The sequence below is a fragment of the Gallinula chloropus genome (genome assembly GCF_964237585.1).
Source record: "Gallinula chloropus genome assembly, chromosome: 16".
Taxonomy (NCBI): domain Eukaryota; kingdom Metazoa; phylum Chordata; class Aves; order Gruiformes; family Rallidae; genus Gallinula; species Gallinula chloropus.
The window spans coordinates 10,566,315-10,591,178 of record NC_140101.1 but is presented as its reverse complement, the minus strand read 5'-3'; the positions used below and the strand labels follow the sequence as shown (position 1 = coordinate 10,591,178).

Genomic DNA, 24,864 nt, shown 5'->3' with positions numbered 1-24,864 from the left:
AAATGAAAATCCCTTATTCCCCACCTCTCTCTGGACAAGCTTAAAGGCTCTAAATATCCAAAGATACTTACATTTTAAATAGCAATAATGGGGATCTATTTCCATCTTTGCTGAGTGGTGAGTTCTGAGCTCAGGTTTATTCCCTAGTGATAAAAAATACTGGAGAGGAAAAAAAATGACACATTTTTATATGCCATTTGCTAGCAAGGAGGCTGTTGTGATGCTCTTTTTTGTTGCCAAGGAAACAGAGCCCTGAACTTGTGTCAGGAGGAAAGGGGTGTTATTTCACTCCTGAGTTGGCTTTGCAGTTTTGATTCATGATGGGGGACTGTGAATGGGTTGGGACAGAGGTTCTCTCTCCAGAATTTGCTTTCAGAATTGTGCACCCTACCCCCTTGTGTTTGTGCTGAAGTTAATGTGAAGGTTGGAGCTTGATGATGCTGCTCCACGCCGTGGGGATGAGGTGGGGTAGGTGGCTGTGCACACAGGTGCTGTTGTTGAGTGGAGGGAAATGGTGGTGGAATGGGGTTGTCCTGCATCTGAAATGAACTTCTCTGACCTTGCCAAGAAATCCTGAGGTTTTCTTATGTCAGCCTGGTCTTTAAATATGAGAAGAGAAATGTAAAAGTTAGCAAGTATAAGAAGAAAGCCAGTTCAGCAGATGCAGGTGCTTCGTAAGGTTAATGCCCAGTGTCCTCTTCTGACCTTGTTCCATTACTGTTGGTCAGCAGTTGCCTGCACATTTTATAAAGTGGTTCCCATCAAACATTTTGTTGCTAATTAGGTTAAAACTATTTTTTCACTCCTAAGTAAAGCTACGTACTGCTCTGTAAGGCATCCTTGAGCTTCCTGAGCTGGCAGTGTGGTCTGCAAGACCAGCTTTGGCAGTATCACAGCAGGGTGCTTGTTACATTTCTTCTTCACCTGCTCCTTTTCTGCTCCCCTGGGAGAGGGAGAAATCACTGAGGGGCTCTGAAAGTGTTTTGTTCATCTCTGCTCCTTCTACAAAATGTATTTAGAAATATTTAGCACAAATCATGGGATTCTGGTGAACTTGCTGCTGTATATTTGTCACTGGGTAGCCACGCTCCAAGTACCATCCTGCTCCTCATGAAGCCAGGCTGGTGTGTGGCTGGTTTACACCAAGTGTTTAACACAAATTACATTTAATACAATATTGAACACTGTAGTGTGTCTCTTGGCAGCAAAGGACCTGTTCTTCCTGCATGTAGTGGTTGGTAATTGAGAAAACTGGGCCTTGGTATTGCTCCATCCATGGCTTTTTTTTTTCTCTAATCCTCAGTAATCTTCAGACAGCCATGATATTTCAGTTGGTTTCCCACATTCTCCAGTATCCTTTAGTAGAGATGAAGACCTGTCCCTTCTACAGCAGAGCTCTGGTCAAAGGTTTTTTTTCCCTCTCTTGGAAGCTCAGATCTCTGCTTGGACAGATGGTGAACCAAATTTCCCAATGGACTTCAAATAATTTGGGGAGTGTTCCTGTCTGAGCTCTGCATTTGTGCCTGCAGAAGATGTAGGGAGGCAGTGATGTGTCTGCCACGCTCGTCTGTGGGAGAGTTTATCACTGGGATGGGAGTCTGCGTGCATCTCCTCAGGGTTTGGGCTGTGAACATTTTCTGGTCTGTTTCTGTTAGGAAGCTGCTAGTTAAATTTCAGCCCCTTGGGTTTTGCTGTTGGATGGTGTTTGCTGTGTTTAACTGTTTGACTTGTCACCAGCTGACAATACCAGTGATGTATGATTGGCAGAGCAGTTTGCTATGAGATGAAACCCAGTGTTTTGAGCACTTTGATTTCTGAGTTATGAATCACTTTATACTGTGAGGTACTGCTGCAGCATGATAGCTGGTTCTGTCCTGCTTCAAGCATCCAAGCCTGACCCTCTCTTCCAGCTGTCCAGAGATTCCTGCAGCTAAGTTACCATGAAGGGCATGGTGTTCTCCTTTCCACCCAGGCAGAACTAGGCACTTGCTCTGTATGAAAGCCATCCCAGATCCTGACAGGGGTCTGTACAAGAGAGCTGGTACAAGCACAGTGGATCATTTGCAAGAGCAGAGCTCTCATTTGTGGGCTGGAAGAGCTGATGAGCAAGTTGTGCAGCTGCTGTGCCAAAGCCCTTCTCCACCTGCCAGAAAGCACTGGGCTCTTCCGCAGGCTGTTGGGAAGCGCAGCCACCCTCCGTGCTTGCTGCTTTGGCATCATCACAGGCATGCTGCAAGCAGAGGTTTCCATGCTGTTCTTTGTGCCTCATGGAAAGAAAATTGTTCCCTTTAAACACACCTATGGTGGGATGTGGTAGTTGCCTGGCAGGATGGACACTGCGTGGCCACAGACCTGCCAAAGGATGTCTTTGTGTGATTCAAAGCTATGTGTAGAACTAGAGGGGAAGAATGTGCTGGCTCGTTGCCTTCCCTTAGCTTTTGCTGCAGGTATTACATGGCAAGACCTTTGCTGAAGCCTGACATGGCGAGTTGTATCCTCTGTGACACCGCCTGGAATTGGAAGCTGAACGCCTGAAATTGTTCGACTTCTCTGGAAACCAGACCATCCTCTCCCCCTCTCTGCTTCCACAGTGGATCAAATAATTGCTTCCAAATGGACGCAAGTTATTAAGCAGTGTGTATAATTAAAGTCAACTCCTTGTGAATTCGATCATTCATTTCCTTAAGGAAAATATGATGAGGTAATTACAACCCAAGCTAAACACAAATCAAATGCTATTCTGAGCGCCATTCTGCACCATGATTCTAGTTTATGAATGACTCGGGGGTTCTGTGGTTTCATGCCTGTGAAAGAAACATGGCTGTGTTTTTAATTGTGTTTATAACAAATGAACAAAAGGTTGCATGACTCATTCGCTGTGCCAAGACTGTTGCTCACTCTTTGTGTTCACACACACACACATTCTTGACAAAGCAGCTCACTACTGAAAAAGCAGCAGTGGGACAGGAGAGGAGGGAGGAATCTTAATAGATCTGGCCTTGTTGGCTCTTTGCCCCTGAATTTTGTCTGTACTAAACCTAAACTTTACCTGCTCTAGCTGTGAATGAGGGAGGTGATTATTTCTTCAGTACGTAAGCCAGAGCCCTGTCCTTGCCCTCTCCTCTCACTCTCTCCATCATTCCTGTAAATGTAGCATGTACTTTCCAGGTTCCAACAGATCTGGTGGAGAGGTGGAAGATACAGAGACCCCACGAAATTAGTGGTCCCAGAAGAAAAGGTCTGATATGTTACTTTAAAAATGAGATTATATTCTGAGTGAAAGTTAAACCCTAGAGCCGAGTATACTAAATCCCCAGGATGGAAAGGTATGTTAACTTCTCTGAGAAACGTCGGTTGCTTCAAGAGGCTCATGACCTCAGTCCTGTTCTAGAACAGGAAAACACAACTTGGAAACAGGCTGCTTGAGTTACGTTGCTCACCTCTTTCTTCCCAAGAATCATTGAGAGCAGGACGTGGGGCCCTTTCAGGAGGGACAGTGAGCCAGAAGGATCAGGAAGGGCAGAACAGCCTCCTGCAAAGCTTCCTGGCTTAATGAAGTGTAGGCAGGGCAGCTCTTTGATCTCATGCCATCCTTCTCTGACAGTGATGATTTCTAGCTACTTTACTTTTGTGAAGTCACCTCATTTTTGTGATCCTCTTCTAAATCAAGAAGGTTTCTGCAGTTCAGGCTCATTCATATTTCAGATCCTGGGCTTAAGCAACATCCTCAGAGTTATTAATAGGGTGAGATGGACGGCAGAATTAGGACAGTGCTCTGGTTCACCTCACTTGCCATTAAGTAGAGATCTTTCCTGGCCTTCAGAACTGAAGTTGGTCAGCTGGAGGGCTTCCAGCTATAGGAACACAGATGGACTCCAGGTCTGGTGCTCCTTGTGAGATAACATGAAGAAAGCCTTGGGATGGCCCTGGCAGACAAACTGGCCACTCACCTTTCAGCTTTGCACGTTTCTCTGGCACCCAGATCTTCATAGCTGGCCACGTTTTAAGAGCTGTGAAGGTTCTGTCTTGCAGCACTGCTGGTGGCTGGTACTATGGCTGATACTTCCTCCAGCTTCCTAGGGAACAAGTATTACAGCATAGTACTTTAACAATAAAAACCTGAGCTTTACTAATTGCTTGTGGCTGTGCCACCTGTACCTGTTCTCTGATCCCATCACCTCAACTTCCCTTGGTTTGGCAGGTGCTCAGAGCTCTGGGGCCTCTTATGTGGGCAAATGCCAAAGAGGGGGCGACTTAAACACTTAGTGAGGTTTAAACCACAAAATCCAAGAGGTGGAAAGGCTGGGTCCCCTCACCGCTGTGGGGGGGTCTGTTTATACAAGTGGTTTATTGCATTAGAAATATTATAGTAAGGTGTTTGTTTGTTTGTTTGTTTGTTTTTTAAATTCATCATCCCTTGGCCAAGAAGAAGCAGAAGATGGAGAAAAGCCCAGGATGTGTCTGTCCCAGCCATGCAGCATCAGCCATCCTGTACTTGCAGTTCCCAAAATCCTGGGCACACAGATGGGGCAATATTTAGGTTTCGTTGCTTGGCTGCTGAACACATACAGTGGGTGACTTTCTGTATGAGGAGAGACCTTGCATTTTACCAGCCTCAAAGCGTGGCAGACTGGGAGGGAGACAAGGGGGCAGCAACTTCTCTTTTCTCAGAAAAAGAAGCAGGCGTCAGGTGAAGCTGTTTGGATCCTGTTGTGGCAAACAGAGACATGGGAAGAATTCTGAAGAGGTGGGTCTGGCTGCAAAGTCGTTCCCATAAAATGCTTTGAAAGAAACAAAAGGTTTTGTTAGTGTTACAGTACTGCAACATTTTTGTGGTGGAAAGGTAAACAGCTTTTTATGGTGGTCAAAAAAATCTGTTTGGAAGTCATTGACAGTGGAATAATGATGTTTATCTCTTGGTTCCTTGGCTTTCTCTCATGTCAGTGAAGGAAAACATCTTGGAGTAATTTTCCTAGCTACGTGTTAATTGCAGAACTTTTTCTTTAGACATTTTAAAATGAAAATTTTGGCCGTTTAAATTTTTTCATATAGATGAATTACCAGGAAGGTCAACATTAAAAATAGTATCGTGGGATCTGTTTGTTTTTCACCTCAAAATGAGCAGAAAAAAATTACAGCACACTTCCCTAATGGAAAATATGAAGATGGATCTCAGGAAGATGGGAAGCAAAATCAGTGCTTCACCAGTGCTCCACACGACCCAGGAGAGGTGACAGCGTCTTACTGGGAGTGGAGATCTGCTTAAATACAGCTGGATTGAAATCAAACTGCAGCTCAGACCAGCTTGGGGGAGAAAACGTCTGCTGCTTTGAAGTGGCTGCGGAGTTGAGGATCTGGGCTGGGTAGTGGAGTTATTAGGAGCTACAGGCAAACCTGAAAACCCCTGTGGGGATTTTGGTGCTTCCCCTGCCCACGCTGGTGGGGTGGGAGAGGTGTAGAGGGCCAGACGCTCTTCTCCCAAGGCTGTCTTGTTGGGCTGGTGGGAGGGGAGGACAGGCTGTGCAGAGCTGTGTTCCCATTTTAGCATTTATAGGAAGGGAGGGAGAGGGAGAAGGTTGGCTTTGGCCTACCTAAATTCAGCTACTGTTAGGCTTTGGAAGTTTGGCTGTTGCTTTATGAACAAGAGCCCCTGTGCCACGCACAGCCAAATGCCGTGTCACCCATCTGCGGGCCAGGGGGGGATTTTTGGTGTGCATCTCAAGCTCTATCAAGGACAAAGGCACCTTCTGAGGTTGCTGCTGCAGCCCTACATAGTAAAAATAACCCTGTGAATGGCTTTTGGTGCTGTTACCGGTGAGGAGGGAGAAGAAAGAGATATGGGTCGGAGGGGAGTTGGTTTGACATGGCCACATCTGGCCATGTGGGTGAGGAAGGGCAGGGTTGAACACCAGGATGGGAGGAAGCTGGTTTGGGGCTAAAATACCATCATGGCCAAGGAGCGGTGTGAAGTGTTAGTGACTGTGGCGTGGGTGGGAGTTGGGAGGGCTGTTACTGGTATCCCCATGGGCTGCAGCCCTCACAGCAGTACCAATAGCTGCTAATGGTGCTGTCTTCTGGCTCTCAAAAGAAGAGTTGAGTGAACTTTCCCAACCCTCTGGATGTATGTAATCTGTACAGATTAAGAATTGACTTGTTGGTATTTTTTCTTCCATCCCATAGAAGATTTTCTGCTTTATTTGGAGAAAAAAAAAAAAAGGGGGGTGTGATTTTATTAGTGCCTGAAACTAGGACAAGGGGAATGAAGCAAACAGCCCGATTAGTGCTCCTGCTTATCCCCAGCCATTTTCTGTCGTTTCTGGTGGATTATTCAGGCTGGGATGCTGCTGGGCTGCATGTTCTGGAGCACGGTACAAACTGCCTCTCCTTAGGTGCTCATAATTCACACTCCGTTAGGATGTTGATGGCGGGAACACTTGGCAGGATGTCAGAACTTTCCAGGCATGATGAGATTGTCTTGATCTCATTAAACTGCATTCTGAAGTGACAATCCAGTAGATTTTTGGGTGGGTTTTTATGAAGGTTCCCCCCCTCCAGCTCAGCTGGAGCAGCATGGCTTGCTCCAAACACCGATACCAATGTAACAGGGCTTGTGCTGCCCACCCCGACAGCCCCTCTGCTCAGCATGTGCCAGGCTGGTGCAGGTGTTGGGGATTCATGCAAGGCTGTGGGGAGACTTTTTTCCCTTTTTGAAGCTGAACAATGGAATTCTTTTATTCATCTCAGAATTGATTCATGGCACACAAATCTTAACACGCGTCTGTGGGGATTCAGCATCTGACTAAACAGAAAACAATCTTTTATTTTTAAACCCATTAGGAACAACAATGCAGTGACAAAGTTTGAAGCAGAGAAGCTAACGTGTTGGCTCTTTTCCCAGAGTGTTTGGAAATAAGAAGTAGGTGAAATGGTCAGTGCTTCAGCAGTCTCACAGGCGCTGAGCTGAGACTCCCACTGCTGCTTTTTACCCACAGACATGCCAAAGACCAGTTGGGGACCTTCTTCCTAGTCACAGCAGGTGATGATATCCTGATGGGTGCTGGGTATTTTCCTGTCTTCATTTTCAGCTCCAAACTGGACAATCTTTGCTCTGGGACAGATTTTCATGGAGAAGAAAGCAAGACTCTCAATACTTTGGTTTTAACATTGAGTGAAGTTTATGGCTGTGGGAAATGAAAAGGCCTTCAAGGCTACGTTTGAGACAAGTATAGAGCAGGCAGGTTTGGTGCATGCTGCTGTGTAGCTTGGGGCATACCTCCTTTGCGGGCAATCAGGTCCTGTCCCACCTGGCCATGCATCCCCTGTCCTCCTGGATGCTGACTGCAGATGCACTCTGCTGTCGCAGATGTTCACACCCCTCATCTCTGCTCTTATATGATCTGCAACATGCTCCAAAGGATGCATCGACTGTCAGATGGGTTTTTCTCTGCTTCCCCACTGGGGTTGTCAATTTTCCATGCTTTGTAAGTGCTGGTTTGTACCTGGGGCTTGTTTTGGAGCAAAGCAGGTAATTCACTTGCTGAGGAACCCAGATGTGAAGCCAGAGAGCAGAGCATGTCCAGGTCAATACCCTGCAGCATGTATGGATGCAAATCGATGGATTCTGTTTGGCTTGCGTAAGAAAAGTAAGAGAAATGCAGTCGCTCTGCTTGAGCCTGGACCAGCCTTTCCTGGAAAATAGAAAATGTTATTTTGCCCAGAGCTTTACAGTGGGAACAAATACAGCCTGAAAGGAAGCGTCCAGCTGATTTCCCTTCCTGTGCACTTTGCACCCCAAGGTGAAGTTTGGGAAGGCAAAAACCTAACCAGGCTGTTCTGGGGGACCCTTGGTGAGTACTGCCTGACCTGTGTTGGTGCTGCCTGGCCATGTGCTTCGGGCACCAGCATGTGCTGTGCATGGAAGCAGTTGGTTAATTTAGGAGCAAAGCTGATCAAGTTGAAATTCAGTCAATCCTAATCTCAGGGTTAAATCAATATCAATTAATTCTAAAGTGTGGGAGGGTCCATAGCACACGCATCGTGCTGGTTTCTTTTTGCGTTGGCAGCACCCAGCAGACTGAGCCAATGTGGAGGAGAAAACTGAAAACAAAAAGGAAGAGAGAAGAAAGGTGCTGAGTACCTGGGTGGGGGAAGAGGAAGTGACAAAAAAGGAGGTAGCGTGAGGGTAACGGTGAAACGGGCACGCTCTGACCCTCAGAAACATGAACTCAAACATCTATCGCAGAGTAGTTCTGTGTAGGAGTAACAGTTACGTAATCATGACCTTGTGATGAGCTATTGCAGAACTCACATAGATTTTTTTCAAGACTTGATGGCCTCTGAGTGTGGAGAGAGCCGTCAGGACTCATGTGTTAGACTGACATAGAAGAGGAATGGTGAGAAACAGTAACCTTTGAGGAAGAGAAGGGGACAATGCCACTCTTATTTTTCCCTACCCAAGGTTTAAGGCAACTACAATTCTTGATGGCAGTCAGTTCTGCCGCGAAGTGGCATCATCCTTGAGAAGAGCTGCCTCTTGATGTGATTGACAGCTGAGAATATATTTAAGGATGGGAACTCTACAAAGGATGCTCTGTGCTATGCAGGGCACCTGCACAGTCAACTTACTCCTTTTAACCCATTCCTGGCTCATCTGGTGGGAACTTTTGGTTAGTTGGTCTGATGACACAGACTGAATTAGGGGAAGCATGATAATGAGATCTAATTAAAAAAGAACAAAATGATGGAATATAATTAATACCAGTCAGGAAGGATTTAGGGAAAATGGGTCTTGTCAGACGTGATTTTTTTTCTCCCAAGTTTTAGAGGAAGCAGATATCTGGGTAAATGTAGTAAGTATGTGAGGGGTTTGTCCTGGAACAACATGACCCTAAAAAATGTGATAGTGATAAATAGATTAAAAGCTTACTTCAGATTTCAAAAGGCAGTTGTCAAGGAAGAGCCTCAAAGGCAGGAGGCTCTTTTGAAGGCACGGTACTATTCAGCGTTTTCATTTGATTTGCAGCAAGCACGAGTTTAAACCACACTGAATTCACAGGCTTTGCACACATTAGAAGGATAGTAAATAGTATTGAGGGTAGTGAGAGAGTTGTATAGAATGCTCTGGGCTTTTAGCTCTTTCTGTTCAAATAAAATGCATTTTCTTCCATATTTTTTAATATAATGTTCTACAAGGTCATCCCAGGCAGACAGGCTGGACCAGGCAAGGTATGGTGCTATACTGGGGTTTTGGGAGATGCAAGTAGCAGCAGGGAAGGTGAGAGTACAAGCTGATTCTTACCCCTATGTGGTTTTGCACTAAAATGCAGTCTCTGGTTCTGCTCTGAGTGTTTTCACAAGGACATTTAAAATCTGGGAAGGTCATTGAAAAGATTCAAGGGCAGGAGAAAAAAATGCCAGAGCATGAGAAGCATAAAGAGCTCAGTCTGTTTAACTTGTCAAAAAAGATTGAGAGATGACTTGATTACACTGCAGAAGAGTCTTTACAGTGAGAACACAAAGCAGTCCTTGCAGGGAGAAAGTGCATTAAAAATCCTGATGGGGGAAAGTTTGTCTGTTCTAAGTCACATCTCTAAATGTCAGGTAGTAAAATAAACTGCATGGGCAAATGGCTGATTCTTCATCTCTTGGTATCTTCAAATCCAGAGTGGGTAGCTCTTTAGAAGATGCTCTTTAGAAGATACTCTTTAGCCAAACATAAATTGTTTGGCTGAACCAAGCAAAATCTGAATGCCTGTCACCACAGAGAACTGGGCAAAGTGTCTGCTGGGCCTTTCTGGTTCTTGGCCTCTGAGAGGTATCTTCATCCTGGAGTTTTGAGAACAATTTTCTTCTTCTCAAGGTCGTTCTGCAGCAGAATCTGCTCTCTGGGTGTGTGTTGCATTGCAGGCTTGACCAGCTGCTTTTAACCTTTGTCTTTTACTGCTTAATTGGAAAAGGTGCAGGGAATAAATCCGGTGACGCTGCAGAAACCATCGATACTACTCTCCCTTGTTCCAGATACCACTAACGATTAAATTGAGACAAAGGGTTTTGCCAGCTCACACCCACATAGATCATTTACCTTCTTCATTTGCAGAGGTGTTGAAGCACAAGGTTTTGGGTGAGGGAGCAGGAGGCGCAGCCCCTCCACGATGCTCTGCGCTGACCAGAGAAGGTTGGCAGTAGGTGGCTCTGATTTGTGAATGTTTTCAGTCCACAGAGGAGCAGTGAGTGCAGCTTTGTCGGTTATTCCCTTCCCACGCTGACCCTCTCTGGATGTACTGCTGCTGATCTGCCCTTCTCTCCCAACTGAGGGGGGTTAACACACTGGGGGTTTGTTACATGCTGATTACAGCTAAAGTTTGACTGAATGGTTGATGTGGGTGAGTTTTTAGGAATCTATTTCCCATTTCTGATGGTATCTCTGCTGTTTTTGCTGATCTCTTACCCTGTATCAGTCTCATCTGTGGCTGCAGTGGTTTGGGAACTCATCTTTTTGGCAGAACAGTTTACTCCCCATGTGTTCAAGGGAAACTTCTGGCAAAAAGAAACAGGAGGGGGCAAAGTCTGAAGAAACCTTTCTCTACGATAACAGGACGTGGTTTGTGAGATGCAGGAGTTGCTGTCATGTTTGTCTGAAAGAGGAGGGAGGAACAAAGGATTCTCATCATCTATTCCTATTGTCTTATTTATCAGAGTTTGTCCGTATATTAATAAGAATATCCATGTGTGTAGTAGCTGTAAAAGCAATTAGGGACACTGCAAAGCCACCCACTCCTGGAAAGCCAGCAGACTCAAGCTGTGCATGTGGTGCTACAGCTGAACTTGCCCCGTGCCAGCTGAATCGTCTCCGGTACAGTGCTCTGGTACCGCCTGTCTTCACAGTGCTGCCTTGCTTTATCAGCGGCCCTTCTGCTTTACATGGTAGCTGTGGTTCAGGAGACAGCTGATGGGAAGCAGCGAGCACCTTGGGTTGCTCTGAAGCCTTGTTTGTTGCCAGATGTTGATGTGTAGCCTTCTAAGTCTGAACGTCTCCAGGCATGGCTCATTACACAGGGGAAAGAAGAGATTTAATTTCTTTAAGCAGATGCTGTGTAGCCAGGAAACGGTGTTTTCCACTTGTTTCCTGCATTTGTGTCATTGCTGCTTCCGCTGCGGTTGCCTGCTGAGGCTCCTGTGAGTCCTGACCCCAAAGGCATGAAAGGGCGAGTGTTCCGAGAGCGCACACGTGAAGGAGGGCAGGGCTTTGGGGGGTGTAGGTGGCTAAAAGACTGTTTGTGGAGGTAAACATGAGACTGTGGGTGCTCTCTGGAGGGAACCTGGAAACCCCATCAGAGGGGGGGTACTCCAAACTGTACCCGGCTTGGAAAGCTGCGACAAAGGGAGCTGCTTGGCAGTGGCTGGGGGAGTGGGTAAAAGGCTGTTTCACGAGGCTTTGCTTTTATTGATGCCTGTATTACTGTTCTTGCCTGAAGGTTTGGATTTTGAAAGCAAGTTAGAAATATGTTTCACGTTTGTGTAACTTCCTGATTTATACAATGTGCTTCATAGGTTGCTCTAGGCACACAAACAATGCGAGCTGTGGTTAATGTTAACCCAGAACATACATCCTCTTAGCCCATAGGGACACACATGCTGCACCATACGTGGGGACAGCAGCTGGTACGGAGCCCTGGGGCCAACACCTTTACCCGGTTGGAAACCTAATGACACCAGAGGAGAGGGGACTTTATAGCTGTATTTAATGAAGAATGTTTGCCTTTGCATTTCAGAGTAGGTATAATTTGAGAAGTAGGATATCCTGATATCTTACTGATAGTTTTTTTTAAGGTGCCTGTTCACACCATGATCTAAATAAAAGTATTTTAGGTCAAGCAGCTTGCAACACAAGTAACAATGTTCTGCATGTTTTAGATGGGTTCTTACAGATATCCTCATATTTCCAAAGTATCTGGGGAAGGACTTGTTCTTCTTAATATTTGGGGGTCTTGAGCTCTCTGGACTCAGTAGCTGGGTTATTTCTCCAGGGCTGGTACTCAAAAAGCTGGTGGGTTTCTGAGCACTGTGTGTCAGAGCATTGTTGCCTGAATCCAGGTTAATGGGTGAGCATCTTTAAAGGATTTAGATAATTCTGCTTTGTTCAGAAGACTTGTAGCAGATGTGTTTCAGGATGAGTGCTGTATGTGGGATGAAATCTGGAGCTTCGTAACACCGGCTAAAGCAATTAATAGTAATGGTATTCATTACATATTCATTACATAACGGGGTTTGTTCTGAGAAACAGACTGCTAGAGATGGAGGATGAAAATAGCAGCTGTTAATTTCAGAGGGCTGAGCCTCTGAAGACTGCACCCAGGAGGAACCAGAACCTATTTAATTCCCTTTGCGCTCTGCCCAAGGGTCTGTGTGAGGGGGAATAGTCCTCTCCAGGGTTTACAACTGCTGGTGCCTTTCCAGGGAATGTTTTGGCCATGCCCAACTGTTTCCCTCTGGGTGCCTATGAGGTCTCCTGCCTTCGCAGTACCTCTGGCCTTTTCCTGCCCTCTTCTCCCTTGGTGCTCACCAGGAGCTGTGGCTGCTGCTCTGCACAATCTGAGGCAGCAACATGGGATATAGGAGACATTTCGAGTCGTGGTCAGGCCATGCACCTCAGCTCTGTCCTGGTTACTGGGGCTGTGGTCCCAGACTGGGCAGCTCCACATACAGCCAGCTCACGTGCCTGCTTATGCCTGTGCTCAGTGCATAATTAATTGGTACAAATGGTTGGAGTAGGTTGGTGGTATATGTGTTTTGAGTTTCTGCTGGGCCTTGGCTTGCTGGAACACTGGGTTTGTTCCAGAGATGACTGGGAGCTGCTGGTGAAGCAGGGTTGAATGACAAAACACTGCATGAGGGCAAAGTGCTGCCTGGCTGACAGATGCCAGGCTGATCTTCTGAAGGACCTTCTCGGCTTCTCCTTGACTCTGTGAGCAATAGCTGACTGCCTTTTCTCCCCTTCTGTGCCTAGATGGGGATGGTCGGAGACTGAAAGGAGCCATCCAGAGGAGCACAGAAACTGGGCTGGCTGTCGAAATGCCCAGCCGGACCGTCCGTCAAGCCAGCCATGAGTCCATTGAGGACAGCATGAACAGCTATGGATCAGAGGGAAAGTAAGTCATTTAAAGGGAGCTGGGTAATCACTTGAGGGATGCACTATTCTTCTTGCACCTATTAATTTTCCTGCAGCATGATAGATAATGTGTTTTTCTGACTTGCCTGTGCTGTAGGTGTACTGCCCATTCAATTAGAGGAGAGCAGATCTCTCTGCCTGCAGAGCTGGCAGATATTCTAGCTGTTTATATACTTTTTTTAGTGTCCTCATTATTCTGAGCTGAAGCAGATTACCCATTACTTTTAACCGCTTTGCCTTTAGAAGAATAATTCCGGGTGAATAGCTGAGGCTCATTATGGGTAATAAATTATAAGCCAGTAGTCTTTAATGTTGCACAATAGCTGTCCATCTTTGCTATTTCAAAATAGCCTTTTGGTTTTGAAGCAGAGAGGGAAGTGCTGAAGTGGTGAAAAGGATGCAAGTAGCAAAATAATCATTCTGATATCAAAATACACAAATTAGAAACCCGTGTATACTTTTGGCACCAAACTTTCTTTTGTTTCATCTGAGTTGGTGTCCTGAAAGAATCTCTTGTAGAAACAATTTTTGACCCCCAGTGAAGTTCTAAAACTCTGTGGTGTGTTTAGGCTTTGTAGTAGAATGCAAAGCAGGGCATCCTTAGACCAGAACTTTGGGTGCTGACTTATCTTCAGTTCTGGTTTATTTTATTGCTGCTATTAAAGACCATATATGGGAATCTTTGGAGGTGAAAAACCCCAGTATGTGGAAAGAGGCAACATTTACCATCAGATTCCATGCTTGTAGGTATGAGGCCAAAATGTTTGTATACCAAAAACCTGCTCTGTTTAAGCCAAGTACCACACTTGGCCTTTCTCTGTACACTCACTAGTCCTATGTGATATTCCAAGTATGCTGTACCGCTACGTGCTGGGATAGTCCAAAGACACGCTCAATTAATGTGATTCTGGTGTTAAATAAGTAACAGGCTGTAAATTAGGAGAGACTTTCTTTAGCTTTAGAAGTAGGCTAATCCTGGAAAGGCATCATAGATCTGTGCTGAAGGTTGGAAATAGTAATGAGGCACAGGCTGCGATAGCAATCTTGTCACTCCAGAGCCGTGATGTACCTTATCTCTTCTATGAGCTGCTGTCTCCAAGGAAATATTCCTGCTACACCAGCACAGTCCTGTGGCTTGAAGTTCTGCCTCCGCTATGCAATGCAGAGGATTAGTGATTAAGTTCAGTCCCTTGGCAGTGCAGGGCAAGGATCTGCTTTTGTGCAGAGTAGAATTCTTCCCTGGTTATATTTACATAGCTTCCCCTCCTGGGAAGGGGTGTAATTCTTAGAAAGGTCTGTGTCCTATCCTTGCACACGCTGGCTGCTTTGATTGTGTTTTCCTGGAGAGGCAATATTTCTGCCAACAAAATATTGCACCCATACATGTGCATTTTACCCTGAAGGCAGGCAGCATGTAGCTGTTGGCTCAGCAAAGAAAGACAGACCCTGTCTTACGATCCACATGTCTTTGTTAGAACAAGTCTAACATCTGGTATTCCAACCTCCAGCATTGCCAGAACATCCACACCAGCCCCTCTGCTAGGGATGGGGTGGTTTTTCCTCTTACTTCTCTGAAAAGTGTGATTAAGTGGTTCCTGGATGCTTTGTTCCTAGGTGGGATAATTGATCTCCTCTGGAAAGCCGGTGGGAATTGCAGCCTGTCTGAGCTGCAAGTGATAAGCAAACAAGGCGGAGAGTACAAAGCACTAAGAGGGCTCTATTCTCTTGAAACATGGTGGGAGGGCAGTTTCTCTGCTGTCTTTTCCTGCAGCAAAGGAAGGAATTGTTTGGGGAACTGTTTGAGGGACAGAAATGTATTCACCTAAATCAGATTTCTCTTGACCTTTCTTGTTTGCTGTAGCTGCGTTCCCAGGGAGGCAAAATGAAGATTCATATGACTGCCTTAGTTGTGGCAAATTCATTTTCTTTTTAATGCTGGGTTTCTTTCTGATGCTGATACTCCTAGGTCAGAGATGTTTTTCACCAGTGATTGTCAAAACCACAGTATTCGTCAAGACAAGGTTGCCCTGGTTCTTCCTACCCATGTGTCTCTTCGGTACGGTCACACAGGGAAGAAAATGGATTCCAAACCTTGTCTTCCAAGAGGTTTTGTTTTCCCAAGTTCTGTGGATTTTTGTAGTACTTTTAAAGACTAAAAGGACAACTTCCAAAGGTGGCACACTGAAATGATCAAAGATTTGGTGCAGCTTTGCTGCAGGAAGTATTAAAATACCTGCTCTCAGTCATACAAACGTGCTTCTCAAGTGATGCTGATTGACTGCTTTCATGTGTGTTGTGGCGAGCTGGCTGCAGCTACCTACAGCTTCTCAGTGCCAGTGCCAAGCATCACAGTTGCAGAATTCTTTATAGTGTATGATTTTGAGCAAGGCTGCCTTTCGTGTGAATTTCGTGTGAGTGCACGAAATCCAGTTGTTTTTTTATGGAGAGGCTTATTATGTAGGGATACACTTCCCCTTGTGTAGGCTAGGTCCTCTTTCAAGGAAATATTCCCTTTAGGGTTTTGCTTGAAGATGAAATCTGCTGAAGAACATCCACACCAGCCCCTCTGCCAGGGATGGTATAAAGAATGTGTCTCCTTAAACTTGTGTGCATGCCAGTAAGTGCTGACAGTGTCAACGTGCTGCTCCATTTAATGTTTTGCTGTACAGAAAGTCCCCCAGGTATATTACCCAGCTTCTGTACTGCACAGTGGTTGTGCACCAGCGTAGAAAATTAATGTAATAAACTCAGTGTGAGACCTTATAGAAGGAAAAGGTGATATTTATTCTAAACAAAGCTGTTTTCAGTCGTTCATGTCCTAGGTTACACTCGTTCGTGCTCTCTCCGCCCTGTGCAGGGCCCAAGCCTCATGCATCCAGGTGCTGTAGCCAGGCTCAGCTGTGTGCTGCAAGGGAGGACCAGGGACACATCAGTTGAGCCTTCACTATGTCTCGAGTTCTTCACGAGAAGACTGGCTCTTGGACTCTTGTCTACACTTTCTATGAGTTACCTGTGTTATGGGTGATCTTTCACATCAGGGTCTTGCTTTTTTTTGGCTTATAGGACTTAAGGAGTTCTGCTACCTTTCTGTTTCCTTTTTTTTGGAATCTTCATGGCCATACTCTGCCTTCAGAGGGGCTAGGGAGTTTATATGCTTGCTAACTTTTTCCTCCTTGGGTTGTCAGAGAACAGGTCTGCTGCTGACAGGTTGGTTGTACTTCCACACTCTCAGATGTTTCCATTCCTAAGTCATCCACACCAGTCTTGGTACAGGCTACAAGTCTCTACAGCACTGGGTATTTTCTGTTATGTAGGTACTTCAGAATCTTCATGAGAGGACAGTTACCTGCTGTAGCAGGTGCCTGTCAGGTAGTCTCAGGACACCAAGTTTACTGCAAAGGTAAAATTCCCAATGTAGAAATAACTCAAAACCAAACATCTGAGATTGAGCTGAGATCTCCAGCTCCATCCTGGCTCCTGCACAACCTACATCTTGTTTTGGCTGCATTTTGCTGCAACGGCAAGAGACCATGTACAACACTTAGGAGCAATAGATTCTGGACTTGTGTATAACTTAATTCCTGCCAGCCACTTTTCTTTCTGAAAATGGAGCAGAAAGACAAAAATGGACCTGGAACAAAGGACTGCTAGCTGCTGTAGTCACTAATAAGCGGTACTTGCTGGATTTTTTTGTTCTTGTAGGCTACTGCTGAGATGATTAAGTTACGGAGAGCTAAGGTGGTTTTTACCTTAGAAGAGCACAGCAGGTGATGAGTAGCGAAGATCTAGAGGAGTGTTCTTGTACTATCTTAGATGAGTCTGCCTGTCCAGTGAGGAAACATCTTATTGGTAGCTGTATCACCTCTTTCCCCATTGCAATGGCAGCACCAGGCACCTGAAGCCACTGTCACGACGAGGGCCGGAGGCAGAATGCAGCCTGGCATGTGTGTTGCCAGCATGGGCATCTTTGTTCTGTCTCATGTTCTTCCTGCAAGCTGCTAGTTCTCCCACCTCTTTGTACAGGGCTGATGTGAGCCAAGGCTGGGTCTTGGCTAGGAGAGCTACCTGCCCTTCTTTGCTTCACTATGGAGCAGTAACTAAAAGGAAGCTGGAGAAAATACTGGCCTGACTTGTGACCATATGGCTATGTGAAAATTGGTCTTCCTGCTCCAAAAATTATCCATCGTTCAAGAGTTACCAAAAGATTTGATTCCTGAACACACCATCTAGGAGATTCGTGTTGCATCTATTCACTGAATGCCTCTTTTGTGGTATCCAAAGCCAGGGGACTTCTAGATTTCTTTATAGCAAATTACCTTCAGGGCTCTCCTCTATCCAAGTCCTTTTAAAAAATATAATGAAACGTGGTGTTAATACAGCTCAGGCTGTAAGAAACCCAGACCTTTCAAGATGGAAATTGGGAAAGGCATGGAGATTGTCTCTAATACACCAGGAGTTAGGCAGCCTGTTCAGCAACAGCCCATCTTTTTGTGCTGTTAAGCTTGACCGGCACGGCTCAGAGAGGCTGTGACCTTGAGAGCTGTAGTTCCAGCAGCAAATAGAGTGAATCCCCCCTTTAACAACCTCTTGAGAACAGGCAGAATTGCTCTCTGAAGGCAGGTAGCTATCTTTTATTCAGTGCGTCTGTGATGACTTGGGGTTGCTAAAAATGGAGCTCGCCCGGTAACGTGGGGAGGGGACTGCACATAATTCACTGAGGAGTTTTTATAGCTCCGCTTAGGTGGCAGGATTCATACAGCAGGTGGAGTCGGATAGGCGAGTGGAGTACAGTGTGTTACAGCACGTCAGGCAGCACAGCACACTGCTAAAAACACCACAGGAAGCAGAGTGGCCAGGAGGGAAGAGGAGCTGGTGGAGAGGCAGGCGGGGGTATCGCCTGGCAGAGGAGGGGTCTGCGGCCGGTGGGGTTGGGTTGGGTTTGGGTGCTGCAGGGATAGGTGCCGGTAGGAAACCTTTCCAGCCAGAGTGAAGGCTCCTGCAGTGTTCACATCGACTTCAGCAGGGTAAGGGGCTGTGTGCCCAATCCCTGACGGTGTAGTCAGATGCACATTGCATTAATAATTCCTCATGTGCACCATAAATATTTGAAAGATGGGGCAGTGGATGTTAAATTAACCAGTTCTGCCTTCCTCCTCAGCTGATAGACATCTACTTGGCTTCCGCACGTAGGGTACGATTTCAAAGACCTTAACATGCAATATGGATGAGTGTGATTGTTACACAGTACAGTCCTGCTCCCTGAAATTGGAGTTCTGATGGCTTCCTTTTTATGCTCAGATAAAATAACTGTCAAATATGTTATCAGTCTCAGAGATTTCCCCCCCTCCCTTTCTTCTGGATGAAGGAAGATGTGTTGCTGTCCCTGATTTTTAAAGACAAAGCTGGAGAACGTAGCAATGTATTAGGTGTAGAAGTACAGGGAATCTGTTAGTTCAGCTGTGCAAGTCAAACCATTCAGTTTCATGATCGTATTTACATGACTTGCTTATTAATTGCAACTTTGTGCACTAAAAAAAAGGACAAAAAAAAAAAAAAGGACAGAACAGTAATTTCTGAACCCTGGCTCCAGACACACCCCAGGTACACACTAGACGCAGTGGAGCACCTCTGTAAGAGTGTATTGCTACTAAGGGCGTGAGTTGATGGCAAATGAGCGGTTGTGTGGATAGTGTGAATAAACCCATGAAAAGCACAAGACAGAATGTTACCTTCTGAAAATAGCTGTTCTCTGGGTGTGCCAGGGGGTGGCAGCGCTGAAGCTGGCTGGCTTCAGCGTCTGGCTGAACCCACAGCAGCAGCGCAGCTCTGCGGAAGGCAGGATGTGCAAGTGTGTAATAGAGGGGCAGTAATGGGGGGTTGGTCCATAGGACACAGGCACAAAATCTTCTCAGAGTACCCCTCTCCTTGTCAGAGCTCCTCCACAAAAGGGGGATCCACCCGGCCTGCAACAGGAGCAGATTAATTCCTTGGTCTGCATTTTTTCTGCGCAGACATAGCAGCCAGTGTGGCCACTACAAGTTGGTACAATCAAGACCAGTCCAAAAGTCTTGTAAGATGGAATTGCAAAGTACTGTATCAAGGGCAAAGGGGAGGAAATATGCTGGTCTCTGTGAAGAACTGGTAGCTCAGGACCCATGTTGAGGACTGATGTGCAAAAAGGAAGGACTAGGAAAGGGTTTAGAAGGAAAAAGTAAAGCAAAGCACAGGAACAAATTCTCCAGGGAGGGATTTTAAGAACAGATTAGACAAGCAGCTGTCACAAATGATGTAAATAAAGCTGCTCTGGCCTTGGGACCTGGGTGTGGCCAGGGGAACCTGTGGAGATGCCTCCTTGCCATATTTCCTATGAGGTTAGCAAGGTTTTGACAAGCTGATTCTGCGGACGCTTGCAGCAGCGTAGTGGTGTACCTGGCATACAGAGTCCCAGAAGCAATTTAAAAATAGATTTAGAAAAGAGGTCAGACAAACTCTGTATGGACAGGAAAAGAAATTAATGATACATTTTCCCTAAATGTGTCTGTGCTGCTACACGTTCTGCATGCTAATGCCGACTGAAGGACCGGTGGGGGTGTGGAAGAGCCTGAGCAGAGCCACACATGCAGAGTGAGAGGGGTTTGCACAGGTCCTCCGAATTTTCTTTATACCATTTTATATCAGAATCAGGATTGTCTGTCCAGACATTCAAATCCCGATCAATTTACATGGAAAAGCTAGCTCTGCATTTTAATATATCTGAAGAAAAGCAACCTTGCTGTGAAGGACTCAGCTGCTTTGCATGGGGAGAAGAAGGGCACAGGTCTTTGCCATGGGGAGGTCAGGAAACGCTGCTACCTTGGCAGAGCAGGAGAGCAAGCAGCTGGCAAAGAGCCTTTAAGCCACTCTTAAATTACACTACAGAGGACAGATTGCATATGCCCTGACCTACAGCGTTGCAACACAGGAGCAGAGTCTTCCGAGACCGCTGCACAGATTTCCTAAATAATCAGGATTATGAATGTTGTGTTTAAAAAAGAAGAATATCTGGGCAATCTCAGCCCGGGTTGGAGCGTGTGGCTCCTGAGATGGAGCGAGCACGCTTTTATTCTGCATATAAACGTGCCACAAAAGGAATAAATCCTTTACGCAGTCTCCCTTTTCTTTCCACGGAGCCGGGAATGGTAATTAGGGACATGTTCTGCATGGGGATGGCGTGCGGGCATTGCCTGCGGCTGCTGGAGCTGCGGGCTGGGCTCAGGCCCGTGTCTGCGTGGTCTTGTCTCCCTCTCGCGGGTGTCCAAACGACTGCAAGGAGAGTAGTTGTCCCCTGCTTCCCAAGGGTGCCTTCAGCATCGGTGCTGGCTGACTGGCTGCTGCCCCGGGGGCAGCTCGGCTAAGAAAAGGCTTATGGATGTGTCCGGAACGGGGCTCCCAGCCTGTGCTGAGCCCTGGGGTGGAACTGGCAACTGTGCAAACAGAATTGATGTTGGTGCAGGTTTCTGCTGATGTGACTTTGTGTCGGTGGGCTCAGAGACCCCCAGGACCAGCAGCTGCTGGAGCCTCACCCTGCTGCTGCCCCTGCTCTGTTCCCTTACTTTGCCCGGCTCTGTGGGTCCTCCAGCAAAATGTCCTTGTTTGTCCTTGACACGCCAGAGGTGTCACTGACCTCCCTGTCCTCTCTCTGCCTTCGGGTCAATAGCAGAATCCTGTAACTTAAAACCAATCCCACAGCAAAACCTGTAATCTCTGACTTCATTGAAATCGTTCTCATTCAGTGTGGCCACACAGACCCATGAATCCTGACTCGAGTGAGAGCAGAGCGCCAGAGGAGAGGCTGAATTTCTCTTTCCTGTCCCAAAGGCTGCGCTGCCCTTGCTCTGTGCAGGATTTGTGCCCTTTAGACACAGAGCTGACAAGTGTCACCTGTTAATCTTCTCTGTGCACGGCTGCTTGTCGCCACGAGATGGTCCTGCCGCAGCCCTGGTCCCCGGAGCGCTGCTGGTTATGACAGCAGCTGTTTGCAAGTCAGCTGCAAAATGCTCCTGCTTTATTTCTCCAGCTATTTTTAGCACTTCTTTGTAAATTGCAATGATAACTAAAAAAAAAAAAAGTAAAGACATCTCTTACTGGTGATAACTGGGCTGTGGTGATTTCTGCCCCTAAGGGAGAGGCATGTTTGGCAGTGGGGAGGAAACGCTTTCCAGTGTTGCTCCAGTGCATGCAAAACCTGGCTGGTGGAGTCACCCAAGGTGGAGTCATGTGTGGCAGATGCCTTTGGGAGTGTGCCTCCCTGCCTGCCCAGTGTGTCCAGTGTATGTGTGGTGGTTCAGCTGGAGAGCTGGTCCCTGAGTCAGAGGTAGGTGAGAAATGGCTTGGTTTCTTCAGAGGTGGGGCAGGAAGTCTGCTGAGGTGGCAGCATGTGGCAGAGGAGGGCTCTTGGGAGCACCACAGCTGTGTTTAAAGACCTGAAAGAAGTCATAGTGGTCCCTGGAGCCCTTTTCCTCTTTGCTTCAGCTCTGGGGAAAACAAGTGAGTGAATAGGGAAAATCTCAGAAGCACACTGTGCATGGACCCCTCGCCTTGCCATCCCAGCTTCTCTCCGAGCACTTGACAGACAGAGCTCACTGAGCTGGATTTGAGCATCCTAAATTTAGCCGATGCAGCTACATGGCTCCTGCTGTTTTTAATTCACATGCATGCTAAATTTCTGCAGTTTTATTTTCCCCTTCCTTCTCCAGGGAGAAGCAATGGCTTTCTTGGAGGTGGCTTATGATTTTTCCAGACAGAAATTGTTTCCATTCCAGGGTTATTGGCAATACCCAAATATATGTCTAGGAACTGGTCAAAGCCAAGGAGCATGATTTAGAGCTGCTGCTTCTAATGTCTAATAAAGGAGCACTGCAAAAGGTCAGCCTCTGTGCAGTGCAGCAGCCAGTCCCACCAGCTAGTGCCATAATCCATTAAAGAATTAATTCCCTACATCTTTCCTTCCCAGTCAAATATAACAACAATGGGGAACATTATCTGTCTAATCTAATACTGAGTTTCATATAGTGCTAGTAAACCTATTAACTGAGGCTGTTATCCAAACTGCCGGAGTCTTGACCTTGGCCTGTGTTTTAAGTGGGCTTTTGCCATTCCTCTGGAGATCAGCCTCAGTGCTAGAAAGCAGCATCAGCTTAATTCCACTGCTCTGTTTGTGAGGGCCCGTGCTTGCAGCACAGCCCTGGTGTCTCTGCATCTGTGATGTGCTCTGAGGAGTGTTCATCATTTCGAGGTCGTTCTGAGCCTTCCAGCTTCTCAATCTGCGTGCAGGTAACAGGATGCTTTGCTGCAACCACTTCTATGTGCCGTGGGTTCACCTTTAGCCCTCAGCTCTTGTTCTTGGGCCTTTCAGTGCTGTTTTTCATGCTGTTCTATTTTGCTCCATATCATTGACGTAGGCTGTAGCATTGGCTGCTCCATTAACGAGTGCTTTTATGTTCTCCTGAGCTGCCCCAGCTGCTGGGCAGAGCTTTTGGGACCAGTGTTGCCCAAAAGAGGGATGAGCTGGTGTGTGAGAGCATGTGTGGTTTTTCTCCCTGAATGTATCAAGCACAGAGAAATACTTGGCATCAGCCTTCAACATGATTCTCTCCCCAACAGGTAAGGGGAAAGGTTTTTGATTCTTTTTTTTTTAATTCTTTTGCCTGTTCAGGGGCCAAAAGGGTCTCCATTCCTTGCTGTCCTACAGTGAGAGGAGTTTCTGTGGGTGGTCTTCTCCCAGCTTTGTGCCCCACTGCAGTAACGCAGCTGGACTTCACCTCAGAGAGGGATCGCTCCGAGATCTGGTGCTGGGTGTGCTGTGGGCTCTCACATTGCTGGGCTTCACTCAATCCTGAGCTTCCCCTTTGCTGTCCTGGTCCTCAGCATGTTGTTAATGAGCCCAAGAATCTGTTCTGAGCACAGCAGTGAATGTTTCCCTGAACGGCTGTGAGCTGTCTTGCCAGCTTGTTATTTACGTGCTTGTTCAGGTCACATACTCCCCAGGGTAGGAGTGAGACCCAGGCTCTGCCCGTTTATCTTCCATGAGTTGAAGAGAATAAAGAAAACATTTACCTTCTGGCTTATAGTCCATTCATCTCCTACTGAATCTGAGGTCTTTCTCTGTCAGGACTTTTTCTTTGACTATTTTGGGTTCTCTAAGCATTAGTTTTCATCCTTTTTTGACTTTCTGGGCAGCTCAAAGCGCCTGAGCCAGCAGGCTTGAGGATTCTTGCTGGTCCTCACGTGAACAGGACTCACTTCTTCCCTCCTTGTATGGGTAAATCATGAGCCTGATAAAGCCTGTCTGACTCCAGGCTCCCCCTTCTCCTGTTTTTCCTATCACATGTCCCCGTCCCTGCAGATTTACCAGCCCTGGGGATGTGTCTGTGCACAGCATGTCCTGAGCACATGGCCCCACATCCATTACTTCTGCCATGTTCCTGTGTTTGGGGCGCTGCTCCCCGGTGAGGATGTGGGGTGAAAAAACACTGAAACAGTGAAAATCCACCCTGTGCAAGAGCCTCTCCCAAGCTTGTCTTCAGGACATCCCCTCCCTCATCTCTTTTCACAAAGGTGACATTTGTAAAGAGCTCGAGGGCAGGTTTATCCATGCCAAAGGCTCAGCAGCTCCCTGTATATCAGTGGTAACCAGGCTTCTCAAAGAGCTGGGTCAGCAGGGAGCGGGGATATGGTGCTCTGTTGAAAAGTCTGGCTGTTTAATTCTGTGACCCTGTCACGGTGAGCTGAGCCACCCCGTGAACCTGTCTCAAGGACATGTGCTAGTGACACGTCCCTTCAGCCCTGTGCATGGCAAGATGCTGTGGTGTGTGTGCTGGCTTCACCATTCCACAGCTGAATGAATAAAACATTCCAGTGGGGCTGAGACCAGGTCTGCAGATAAGTAATGAGAGCTGCAATCCCAACCTGAAATCAATGTTCTTTGGCTGGATGAGGTTTAAAAAAAATTTGGGGGGGTGGGTGTTGAGGGGTTTTTTATGGGTTTTTTTTAAGTGTAACTGGCTTGCAGGAAGAAATCAATGGATCTTGGTGGCTGACACGGGCTGCGTGAGAGCCACAGTCCCCAGCCTGCCCCCAGGCAGGGCTCCTCTCTGGCTTCACTTACACCCAACGTGCAGCCTCCTCACAGCATCCTTTGGGGCAGTGGGAAGCCATGTCATTAAGTGGGTATTTGCCCCCCTCCAAGGACGCCTGGCAGAGTGCGGGAGGTTCCTAATTGTTCCTGAATTGGCATGTGAGCAGCTTCCCCGGAGGCAGCGCAGAACCCGGCGCCGTAGCGTGGGTACCCCGGCACAAAGCTCCTGACGTGTGTTTTGGTAGCTGTGTCATGGCTTGGCAGATGCCTGCAGGACAGACGTGGGTGTGGAACGGTGGCCTCCAGCCTCCTCCTCACCATTCGCTCCCAGTTTTTCCACAACCTCTGAAACAGCTGCGTAAATCAGGGTAAATCCTGGTTTGTATTGGTGTTCCACAGGGTTTGGCTCTTTTGTGTTGCTTCACTGTCTTCCAGTGCAGTGACCAGCACCTGCAGTCGTGCTGTAGACCAGCCTCCAGTGCCTGGTGAATAGATTTGGGGGCTCTGTCCCCCAGCAGCTTTATGTTTTGCAGCAGAGGCTGTTGTCCTTTTAGCCACCAGTGTTCAGATCCTTCTTCAT

At 46.8% G+C, this 24,864-nt stretch overlaps 1 protein-coding gene across 1 annotated transcript in view; it reads left to right on the top strand.

Annotated features, from left to right (window-relative positions):
* Positions 1-24,864, top strand: part of RIMS4 (regulating synaptic membrane exocytosis 4) — a gene marked incomplete at both ends in the record, with an annotated part of 51,445 nt that overhangs the window by 22,376 nt on the left and 4,205 nt on the right. The window contains one exon of the mRNA XM_084271733.1: positions 13,007-13,148. Coding sequence (XP_084127859.1) covers positions 13,007-13,148 — 142 coding nt within the window. The remainder of the gene's footprint in view (positions 1-13,006; positions 13,149-24,864) is intronic.